Genomic DNA, 12,059 nt, shown 5'->3' with positions numbered 1-12,059 from the left:
ATTATTATTGTTAATTGAATCTGAATGTGTGTTGTGAAAGTGAAATTGAGAGGTGGGTGTAAATTATAGGGGTGAAGAGATTAGGGTTGGATTTAAGAGGACCAACTAAAGTAACGCCTCATTTTGGTTTCTTGTTGAGACTGGCCAATACCATTCGTGACTTCTTTGGATAGATAACATAGCATAGCATAGCATAGCATAGCATAGCATACCTACGTTTGTATTCGATTATTCTTTTGTACTTTTCTTTTTTAATTTTAAAATGAAAATATCACGGCTCGTTGAAAGCTCAAACCAAGTCATGGGTATGGGGTTGAGTGTAAGTTTAAGCCGTGTAATGAGATGACTCGAGTACGAATTTTACACAAGTTTGACTAGACTTGTAAGTGAGGTTGCAAAAGTCGGTGTATTCGGAGATGGTACATATAAATAAAATTAGTTTTTGGATAGTATATATATATGTCAAATATCACAAGTTTACTGATATTTATAACAAAATATGTGGATATCGATATAAATAAGACAAACATATTTTTAAATACTAAATTATTCTTAAAATGGCTACTTATTAATTAAAAAAGTTATATTTGTTTTTTAATATTATATAATTACGAATTAAGTAATATTCTTTAAAGTCAAAATCAGCTCAAGTTGACCGATTAAATCTGATTATGGCTGAGGTTTACCACTTGTGATTGATTCTTAGTAATCAAATAGAGTTAAAAAAGTTGGTTCAACGCCATACCTTGTAGCAGGGTGTGCAATGTGTAAAACCCAATCCGACCCGACCCGATACCCGCTATAACTGAAATATAAAGACCGAGTAAATGACCGATGTGAAGGTCGGGTTTCGGTCTTGAGTCTGATCGGGTAACGGTTCTTTTCACAAATGACCGATGCCACAGATTAACAATTCACAGATTTGCATCTTTCAATCCAAGGCAATTCAATTCAGCAAGGATATCTGGACGATTTCATGGGCGAATACTCTTCAAGCATACACAAATAACAAACAACTGTCAACAGGTAAAATTTATTAAGTTTATGTTGAATTTGGTCTATAATTCTACCTTTTTACTTGATTACTAGGTTGTGATTTCTCAATTTTGGACCAGAATTGATCAATAGATGTTTAATTTATTGTTTGATTTAGTATGCACTCCAAGTGTACGATGAAATATCTTAATGAAAACGTGTTTGATAATTGTTGTTTCCTGAATGTTTCATGCTTGGTTTGGTTGAGTTTAATTCTGCAACTTTTATTTAAGCTTTACTCTTTCTTCATATTGGCAGATAGCGTATGAACTGTTTACCGAGCTTATCTTAGTATACAAACTTGGCTTAACAGATATGGTTCATACTTTTCTTTTACACTTGTAATGTGCATGCTTGTTTGAGTTTAATTCTGCAACTTTTATCAAGAGAATGAACACATAACATATTTACTATAGCAATATGATAACAAAATTGCATACATCTCCTCCCTTAACGAAAACATAAATAATTTAGTCGACATTGGACTTAATCACTATTATTTCAAAGAAGAACACATGATCAATAACATTGGACTTATGCATTATAGATTTACAGCCGCTCCATGATATGCAGCGCATATTATTTTAGGGTTAGGGCTCACTATACATTATTTCAGGAATAGGAAAATCGGTCCTCGGGTTTTTTAGGTATTTATGTGCGGAGGACCGAACCCAACCCGATACCCGATTTGAGGGTATTTCTAAGACCGATTTTTGGTGACTTTAATTAGGGTCGGGTCGGCCTCGGGTTATTTCGGGCCGGTTCTTCGGGTTCTTTCGGGTCGGACCTTATGATGCACACCCCTACCTTGTAGTGATTACTAAAGTAGTATTCGGCCTTTTATAGCTACTTTTACAACTTTGCTCGTAAACTTGAACATAGATATTATAAAATAAAGAAATATCGTTACGTAATTAAATATTATTTTATAAAACAATTTTAATATACAATATAAATACATATTAAAATATTGCTAGTATATATACAAAATTAAATATTTAATAAATAAGAGCAAGTCGAATTGAGCTCAAGCTTTTAAACAGAGCTCGAAACGAATCAAAAACAGACTATTAACTTAAACGAATAAAGCACAGGCATCAGGTCCAGCTTGTTTACACCATTTATTTGAATTACCATTACATAGTTTCATTAAGCTTAGGTCATAAAGATCCTAGTTTTACAATGGCGCATTGAACTGTTATTACCAATGCCCGCCTTATTGATATTCCTAAGAGCATCACCTAATCAAGCCACTCATGAGTACAAAGAAGCTCGAGCCTAACGGGACAGCTGAATAGACGCGCGGGACATATTATGACATAGCAGTTAGAGCATTGGGCGAGAATGGCATAAGGTGAAAAAGGCAAGTTTAGCATTAAGGGAAAATACCTCGCAAGACGATCATACTATCCATGTTCAGTCCAACAACAATACAAGTGTTTACAAAACCAAATATAACAAATCTCTGGAAATTAACGGCCTCGGCCTCGGCCACGTCCCCGACCCCGACCCCTTCCACGTCCCACCGGTTTCCCTGAAACAATTTTAGTGAATATAAATACAATATTAGAGGCTAATTTCAATTCAAGATGTTTACAAAGGGATGCAAATTTCAACTCAAGATTACCTGCAGTTGGTTTCTTTGGTTTGACCCGAGGTGTTTCTTCAACCAGTAAGGTCTCGAGGTTTAAGCTGTCGGGTAAGATGTAGTATCTGATGTTGTTGCCCCTGACACTTAGGTGATCCAAGGTCACTGGATTTTTACCCTTTAGGGTAAGTTTAACCGTCTTTAAATGTGTGTTCATACTAATATCCACTCCTGTAACATAAAAAAAAGGTCAAAATCAAAGCTCAGTGACAAGAAATTTGACAAGTGGTCCCGGTTATGAACATGAAGATAATCAAAAGCGAACATCAAGTATCTTTCTAATTAACTTTCATCCGTTTAGAGTCTGGACTAATGACTGAAACAGCTGGAAGCACCAACCACAATCAATGCAAGTTTCATTCTGGTCTATTTTGTACTTATTGAAGGGCATTTTAGAGAACGATCAAACATTTTGTATAACTATATGCAAGTCAATTAGTTTAATTCATTGTTAGATCAAGTATGTAATAACATTTAAACATATGGAGACAAGAAGAATGGCAAACACTTAAGTACTGCTTCTAACTTATAAGTGGAATATATAAGGTGACACGCTATATTTTTATCTCTTAACAGGAAAAACAATTGAAACAAAAAATAGCCTAAAAATAAATGGGCCAAAAGTCACCAAAAAGGTGCTTTTAATGCATAAAACCTCATAAATTATTGCTAAAAAATATAAGTGATGTAATCATATTCGGCAACTCCAAAACATTTGGACGCAATATATTATGGGTCAAACCAGCCGGGCCCACCCCGGCCTGTTTTAATTGGTACCAAAAGTTTAAGATCTAGTTGTCATAAAATTGAAAAGAAACAAGATCTTAAAATCTGCATTAATACAGTACTGCTACTTGAACTACACACCCCTAACATATAAAACTACAGAAACATTGAAATTGCCACAGAATTGAAGTTAACAATGTAAACAAAAAGAAAACTGAAATACAGCATTGTCCCAAAAAAAGTAAAAAAAAAAAGTGCTTATAAATTTACAGGTTCAGGTATAATTCCATATACTTAAAAGTCAAAAAATCTGAGTGAACAATCTATTGAACCGGCAACTAATAACAGACTAACCATCATCCTGCAAAGTCAATTTCCAAAGTCTAAAATCTTAATTGCTAAAAACAAAGGTTTTAGATCTCTTCTTTCTTGCATTTGACCAATACGAAGTGTCAAACAAAAGCCAAATCGTATAGCAATATTTGTAATACATTAATGCATTAAGTTTTAAGATCAAACTTCAAATTACACCAGCGGGCTATTAGTTTGAAAACCAGACCAACGTCATTATGATGTGCGGCATTGTGGCACACACATTGACTTCAATTGCACAACTACAATAATACATATAACATAAGACTGGTCATAGAAGGTAATGGTAAATTATACATGTTTTATACTTTTATATGAGACATGAAGCAGCACTGACCCAAGTAAATTATCACTTAAAATATGTGATCGCAAACACTTATTAGGTGTTACCTAAAGGAAAAAAATGGTGTTGTGATGTCAAATAAATTTAATGCTTTGGAGGATATAGAAGAACCAATGGATGACTATTGTGATGGTGGCATTGGTATATGGGAAAGTGAAAGGGTTATTGCTCACAAATTTTATGAATCAAATATGGAGCCCACCGAGAGGAAATGAAAACTTGATCTAATGGGCTTAAAAGGTATTATGAAAATTTAATAAAAGATGATGATGAAGTGGCATCCGAAGGTAATAATCAATACGACAAGTAGCTCCTAGTCTCTAGTTTGTATGTTCGAGTATGTTATGTAGTTAGTTTTGGTTTTGAGGTCTAGTTTGTTTTATGGTTCATGTCCAGGAACTGCAAGATGCTCTTTTTTTGTAATTACTTTTTTTCTTTTATTTTTAATGAAAGTTTGCCATGGCTTAGGCAATTTTACCAAAAGAAAAAGGGAAAAAATGACAAAATTCAATTTAGTAAATTATCATATTAAGAATTGAAACCATGGCTACAGAAAGTCATTTATGCAGTCCAACGGGCTAAACTAATCTATAAGTAAAACAGTAAATGCATAGTGATAGTATATCAGACTTCATAGCCTAGACCCAAATCTGACTAGCAGACTTCAAGCCTAAATCCAAATCTGACCACCATTAGTGAATGAACATATAAGAGTACGGTTGTATATTCTTTTTAGAGGGCCTAAACAGGTTATTATGCCGAAATCCTGGCACGGTCCACTAATGAAACCATGACCAGGCAGGATTTTGTTACAATGACAGTGCCACCTTGTGACTTCTAATTTATGCATCTTTTAGCATAGCCTACAATCTACATTGTTGATATTTGATAACTATTGATTTTAATCTTTGTATGTTTATAAGATAGTAATCAACTAATACTTAGCTGTTAGATGTATGCAACTGTGCATATGTTTCTTGAATGTGTATGTTGTTTACATGTTGAAGAAAACACAACTTTGTAGTATGTAGATAGCTCATTCACCTACTGACAAAATTTCTACTACCAAGCGTTAACATAAACAACAGAGTGATAAAACTATCAAATTTAATTTATTTAAATGAAAGTTTAAAACCGAAACATAACTCTAACCTGTAACGAACGATCGAATGCTTCCATGCCGAATTTGAATTTTCCTAATTCCTACTTAGCTACTTCCTAGAAGTATTATAGTTTATAATTATGCAGTTAGGCCTGTAAATGAACCGAATGAACACAAACAAGGGCATGTTCATGTTCGTTTATTTAAAAATTGAACATGTTTGTGCTCATATATGTTCGTTTGTTTAAATTCTAAACTAACAGTTCACAAGCACAGATGAACATAAATGAACATAAATGAACAAAGATAAACAAACAAAAATGAACATACATAAACAAATGTAAATGAACATAAACGAACATAAATGAACATACTTAAATGAACAAAAATAAACAAATACAAAACCATTAACTAGATGACTCTTCAAGATAGCATTTAATTAACTTCTATTAATATGTAAACGAACATTAATAAACGCACATAAATGAACATAAATAAACAAACATTCACAAACATAAATGAACGAACGAAACAGGTTTTCATGGTGTTCGTTCGTTTAATTAAATGGACACAAATTTTTTGTTCATGTTCGTTCGTTAATTAAATAAACGAAATTCCCGTCAAACTGTTCACCTGTTCACTGAACATTCATTTACAGGCCTATATGTAGCAAAAATACTTAGAACAAAATACTGTTATATGCTTATACTTTTAACCAAATCAATATCCTACTAACACTATAACATTGCATTACAAGCATGACCTAAAACCTACTCACTGTTAACCATACATCAACAAACTCAAAGCATAATTAACTCAAACCCTAGAACACACAATTACATCAACAAATTCACGTAAACATAACAAAACAAAAATACACGTACCAGTAATAGTGCCGTGAACAACGGAGCCATTTTTTAGCTCAATCGACACCGTCTCGTTGTTCAGCTTCATCAAAAACCTAACAAACAGATCGTCAGTCAATTAGTCGCATAAGAAACAACAATAAGTGATATAAAACTATCATAAATTATAACGTGGAGGATGTAAATAATTAATAACTACCTGACGAGCTTCATTGCCGGAGAGTTTGCGGTTAACGATTCGCCGGAGAAGACGGTTTTTGGTGAATAGTGTGATTTAGGGCTTAGACACGAGAATGAATGAGTGTTACGTTCGGTGTGGTGGTTTGTGTATATATATGGGCCAGGTTAAGGTCCATTTAGAAAGCCCATGGTTATCCAGGTCTCGGGTAGGCTGATCAACCGGAACCGGTTCCAAGCCGTATCCGAACCGCAGGTACTCCCTGCTATTAGATTTCTCCTCGGAGCCATATCAGGAACCAGAATTACCTGGTTTAAACCCGGCCCGACCCTGCCTGAAACCCGAAAAAAGCGCGGCCAAATACCCGACTATACCCGGAACCGGTTCCTATCCCGTTTCGGTTGCTGAAAATACCTAGTTTGTACACATTTACTGTTCACGAGTCGAGCTAGGGTGGGGTTCGAGCTTGAGAAACAAGGTAGATCGGCTAGGCTCGAGCTTAATCTTGAAGTTAAAAGAGGCTAAGATCAAGTCAAACGAGCTAAGCCATGACTTGAGCCAAGCTTGGGTCGAATTCGATTCGGTTACAAAAATGAGCTAGCTCGGCTCAGGTCGTTTCGAATCAAGTTTATTTTAGAGCCGTAAGCTTTTTAAACAGCCTTAGTCAAAAGAGAGAGAGAGAGAGAGAGAGAGAGAGAGAGGGAGAGAGAGAGTTTGAACATAAAATAAGTTTTAAGCTTATTAAAAGCTTATGTGATGTAGTGGGGTGTAAATCGAAAAGAAAAAAAAATAAACTAGTATTTTTTTATTCGATTAAGTCTATCTTTAACTTATTCAAACTATTGAAAATATGAATCGAAGAGGCTCGGATAAACGGAAAGTATATGTAAAAACGTTGAAGCACGTATGCTTGTTTTTAAAATAATAAGTACTATAAAGTGTAAAGGAAACGAATAAAAGTTGAGGGTATGAATAGTAATCGTAACAAATTAAAAAGATAAAAAAAATAATACATTGTTAAAGTTAAGAAGGTAAACATGTCATTAAATTGCCTTTTCAAAAAAACATGTCATTAAATAATAAGATTCAAAATAGACTTATTAAAGTTAAGGGGCTAAACATGTCATTATAATAAAGTGTAAAGGTAAATAATGAAAATAGAAAAAGGAAAAACCTTATTAAAGTTAAGGGACTGAAGATTTATGATGTGGAACAAAAACATCAACAAATTACTAAGTACGACGTAATTGTATATATGTAAATAAATTAAATTTGAGTGTAAACAAAATAAAAATCATGTTGAAATTTTGGAATTTTTTTCTTAGCTATGAACCAAACCTCCACTTAGCAATAGTAATGCTTTAGAAAACTCATGATTATTATGCCAAAGACGTTGGTCATACAATAAAAAATGTCGCAAGCAAAAAATCATGTATAACTATAAATTTTGGCAAAATTTTGTATTTTCATATAATGTTCATGTATTTTGTCCATGAGTTTTTTTGCTAGATTCTTATAAAATGATCATATTGTCTTATTGATAATATATATATATATATATATATATATATATATATAAATATCCCATAGGTCCTTCATTTCCCACTAGATGCCCCGACACATTAATAACTGCCCCGATAACTAACAATGTCTCGACCTTTAAGCTCCAACAGTCTCTCATCATCGCAACCTTTCGACGACCACCACCAAGGTTTATCCCTGCACTGGTCCTCGCGCCCCTGACCAAAGACCACCATTTCCCGAGCCCTTTATCATCGATGATTAACAATTGTCTTCTTCCAAATGACAAACCCGCTCCATATCCAACAGTCTTGATTTTTTTTTATTTGTTTCTTCGTGTGCTATATGTCTACCAAAATTGTCTTTTTACCATATGTCTACCAAAATCGTCTTTTTACTATGCATTTCTTTTTTATGTTAACCAAGTTTTCACTGAAGTCATATGCAAACCTAACCATATTGCTTTAAAAAATGATGAACAAGTGTACATGTTTCACTTATTCGAATTTGAAACGAACTTTAGTAATGATTGATAGTTTCAAGGGAACTTAGAGTTTATTTTGGCAACGACATGCTGGATGATTTGGGTGTCAAGGAATGATATAATTTTTAATAGCACTCCCTTCTCAATGTCCAAGATGATGTTTGAAACAAATGGACGTCTTTCTTATGGGTCATACAAAGTAGCAAAAGCTTAGTCTCGATTGGGAGAAGTGGTATCGTTTTAGTTTCGCCAATTTTCCTTTATAACTTTTGTTGTCTAGTTTATTGTTTTTTTCTTTCTTGGACTACATGTCTCTTATAAATGGTTACTTTTTTGGTTTTTTAATGTAGTTGCCTTTATAAAAAAAATGATCGGTAGTTTCAACTTTTAATCTAGTAATTACACATGAAATATTTTGTGTCCAGACGTTAGTGAGACCTTGAACTTTTCGCTTTCTTATCTCACGGAAAATATTGATTTTTTTTTCTTTCATTTATTTTGTATTTTAATTATTTATAATATTATAGTCGATGGTAAAACTCCCATATGGGTTAGTTTGGGACATCACCGAACATTACAGACATCGGAGTGACTTAAGATGGTGGTCTATAACTTTTGCTGTGTGTGAAGAGGTAGGTCCCAGCAGAGCCCAGTTGGACCCGCAAGACTCACCTTAAACAGGGACGTCTGCGCAGAAACCAACTGGATCCGCAGGACCAACCATGCTCAGAGACGTGACGTCCTTACGCGCAGTACGCAAGCTGGTCCCGCAGGAAATGCCTCCCAATGGTGAAGGACTCCGCCTGTCCCCGCAGCCTCGGATACAAGCCATTAGGGAAGGCCACCCGCGCAGCAAGGCTACACGCACAAGGCACTTAGCTCTCAATCGTTCAGTGTCACCTGAAGGAATGAGCGAAGCCGGGAACAATCCCGCACAAGGGCGGGAGGGGGAATACTCCCGCCCAAATAAGCCAGTCCGTACGATACAGGAAGATCTTCTGTACTGTACCTGACGAGGTATGGGAAAAAGATCTGACTAAAGATACGACAGCTTATAGACAACAGTATGGCGAGCAGCATGCTCCTACACTGTATGTCACTATTAGCCGCTGCCTACTCACCAACTCTTGTCATACCACGTGCGTAGCTGACAGTTGGTGGAAAAGGAATAGTATACAGCAGGCCTGGTCGCTATCAGCCGCTACCTACCCACCAACTACCAGCAGGGCACGTGCGTAGGCTACTGTTGGTGGAACAGGAACACTGTTGCAGCCGGCCATACCTCCTTGGAAACCTACCTTCGGCTATAAATACCACAAATGGTATGACCATCTCATCTTATCTTGTATTATCATATCATATCTTATCACATTATCATCATATTATACCTGATATCTGCTCTAGCAATCTCTTAATATACTTTTATATTTAAAGAGCAATCTAGTCTGATTCTCACGCCGGAGGGTGGTCACAAGGAGGAACCCCCCCCTTCTCAGTGACGAGCTCACGGTGTCTGTTTTGCAGGTTATCAGAAGAACCATCTTCTCAGGGTCTAACCCCTCGTGGGAGACATCTATCTAACCCCCAGGTTACCAGTAATCTGTCCGGGGTCTGGTTAGTGTTTCTTCATTGGCGCCATCCGTGCATAAAGCTAGAACTACATTTTTCTCCAGTTTTTTCAAACTTCTAGAAAGATGGTTAGAGAAATTCCGGTAACCACGACCCCAGCTACTGGGGGGAATACCGGTAACACAGTTTTTACAAACACTACCCCGGTTACCCAAGCCGGGGCAAGTGAAGTAAATTTTACGAACACTACCCCAGTTACTCATGCTGGGGCAAGTGCAGTAAATGATCGCCTACTGGGATCCACTGATACCCAGGCTGAGAAACGAAGACTCCCCCGCCAAACTCTCGATGAAGTCAAGGCATGGGCGGAGGCACGACAAAAGGAATTCCAGGCCGAGTTGAACGAACGCTTGCGTTCCGTACAACAGGCCGAAGAATTCGAATACTGGGAGGATGACTCGGAGGAATCCGACTCCGACGCGAACCCTCGCCATAGGGCAAAAGGGAAGCGTAAGGAAATGGAATCCCAACCGAAAAGGCATTTTGGACAAGCCTTCAAACCAAAAAGCACAGGTGGAAGTCCACGAGACTTCTCCAAAACGTTCAGACCAAACGTTGCAAATGCAGGAATGTCCAAGTTTGCAAAGGACATTGCAGAAGCAATCGCCCCAAAGAGTGCCAAACAAATGCCTAACATAGGCACATATGACGGTATATCTGATCCAGACGACCATTTGAACAGGTTCATAGCGGGGGCAACCGTCAGCAATTGGACGGAACCCACGTGGTGCTACATGTTCCAAATGACGCTTGTTGGGGCTGCTAGAGCTTGGTTTGATCGTCTACCGGTCAACCACATCTACGACTGGGCAGACTTCCAGCAGAAGTTTAGCCAACACTTCAGCCAGCAACGGAAGTATACCGAGGAGCAATGGACAATCCTCAAATGCATACGAGAAGAAGATGAATCTCTGCCAAACTTCATCACTCGCTTCAACTCAAAGAAGCTAAGTTTGGGCAATATCAGCGAAGATCTTGTTCGTGCAGCCTTCATCCAGGGCGCGCATGACCCAGAGCTCATCCGCACCCTAACGGGTAAAGATGGTATGCCATCCACATGGGATGCCATCATGACAGCAGCAAAACGCTATGCGGAAACGGAGAAGCAACTGGGTAGAGATCTCCCACAGAGCACAAACCTCTACACTCAGAAGACGAGAGAAGACAATGTCCTCACCGCCCGATTAAATAAAAAGCGGAAGCTAGGCATTTGGCAGTCAAGGGTAAACTTTGACACCTCATCCGGCTTGCAACATCGATTGGGCGGAAGGGATAATGTACAGCCGCACCGAAACTCCAGATGGACGCCACTCACCAAAAGCGTCACTGAGATATTCGCCACTGAAGAGCTCCCGTGGCCAAAGCCTCCAATAATCCGACATCGTCACGATGCTGATCGGAGCAAATACTGTGACTTTCACAAGACAAAAGGCCACAACACTGAAGAATGCATAGACGTAAAAGACATGGTTGAAGCATTTGTCAGAGATGGGACGCTCGCGCACCTCGTGGCGCAATAAAGGCTGAGCAGGCGGGTGCGTGTAGAACCCCAGCGGGGGAAAACACGAATAAAAATTCCAGCTTCAATATCGAGACTACATGCTGCGTAAAGAACGAGATCCCGAACCAGGTGCGTATCGGCTCGATGGCACTCCCATCCCAACAACATGGAAGGGAGCTCATTTACACAGTTTGCATGTAAATCAATTCCAATTTGTAAAGAAGGCCAAGAGCCACTTCTAATGGAAATGATTCTCTTTAGAACATCGAAGCTGATGATTTTACTTTTCTGCACTAATATGACGATATTCACATTATGCAAAGTCGTTGCGTGGGAAGGCGGTTCTACCCGCACAAACCCAATAATGTGAAAAAACCTTCACGCAGGTCAGTTGAAGGGGAAAGGTTCAGCACCCAAAAATGAAAGTGCCGGTCTATCCGCACGAATCATAATGAGGAAACTGAACAATAACCTATCAACAACCGCGCGCCGAACGGTTAAACTATGCAACACTGGTGACGGCATTCACATTACGTGAAGTCGTTGCGTGGGAAGGCGGTCCTACCCGCACAAACCCAATAACAGGAAAATACCTTCACGCAGGTCAGTTAAAGGGGAAGAGTTCAATTATTCCATTAAATGAAAGTGCCGGTC

At 37.8% G+C, this 12,059-nt stretch overlaps 1 protein-coding gene across 1 annotated transcript; it reads right to left on the bottom strand.

The window, feature by feature from the left end:
* Window positions 1-2,370: 2,370 nt before the first annotated feature.
* On the bottom strand, window positions 2,371-6,356 carry LOC143541599 (small nuclear ribonucleoprotein SmD1a-like). Its single transcript, XM_077034381.1, has 4 exons — window positions 6,292-6,356; window positions 6,111-6,187; window positions 2,663-2,854; window positions 2,371-2,569 (listed from the first exon to the last, which is right to left on the bottom strand). The coding sequence occupies exons 1-4, from the start codon at window positions 6,303-6,305 to the stop codon at window positions 2,508-2,510; spliced, it is 345 nt and encodes a 114-aa protein (XP_076890496.1). The 5' UTR covers window positions 6,306-6,356; the 3' UTR covers window positions 2,371-2,507.
* Between the last annotated feature and the right edge of the window lie 5,703 nt (window positions 6,357-12,059).

The sequence above is a fragment of the Bidens hawaiensis genome, unplaced genomic scaffold (assembly GCF_021521415.1).
Source record: "Bidens hawaiensis isolate Kalapana, Puna unplaced genomic scaffold, B.hawaiensis_p1.1 tig00012615_1, whole genome shotgun sequence".
In the NCBI taxonomy this organism is placed as follows: Eukaryota; Viridiplantae; Streptophyta; class Magnoliopsida; order Asterales; family Asteraceae; genus Bidens; species Bidens hawaiensis.
Note: the sequence above shows the minus strand (reverse complement) of the source record. Positions and strands in the feature narration are given on the sequence as shown.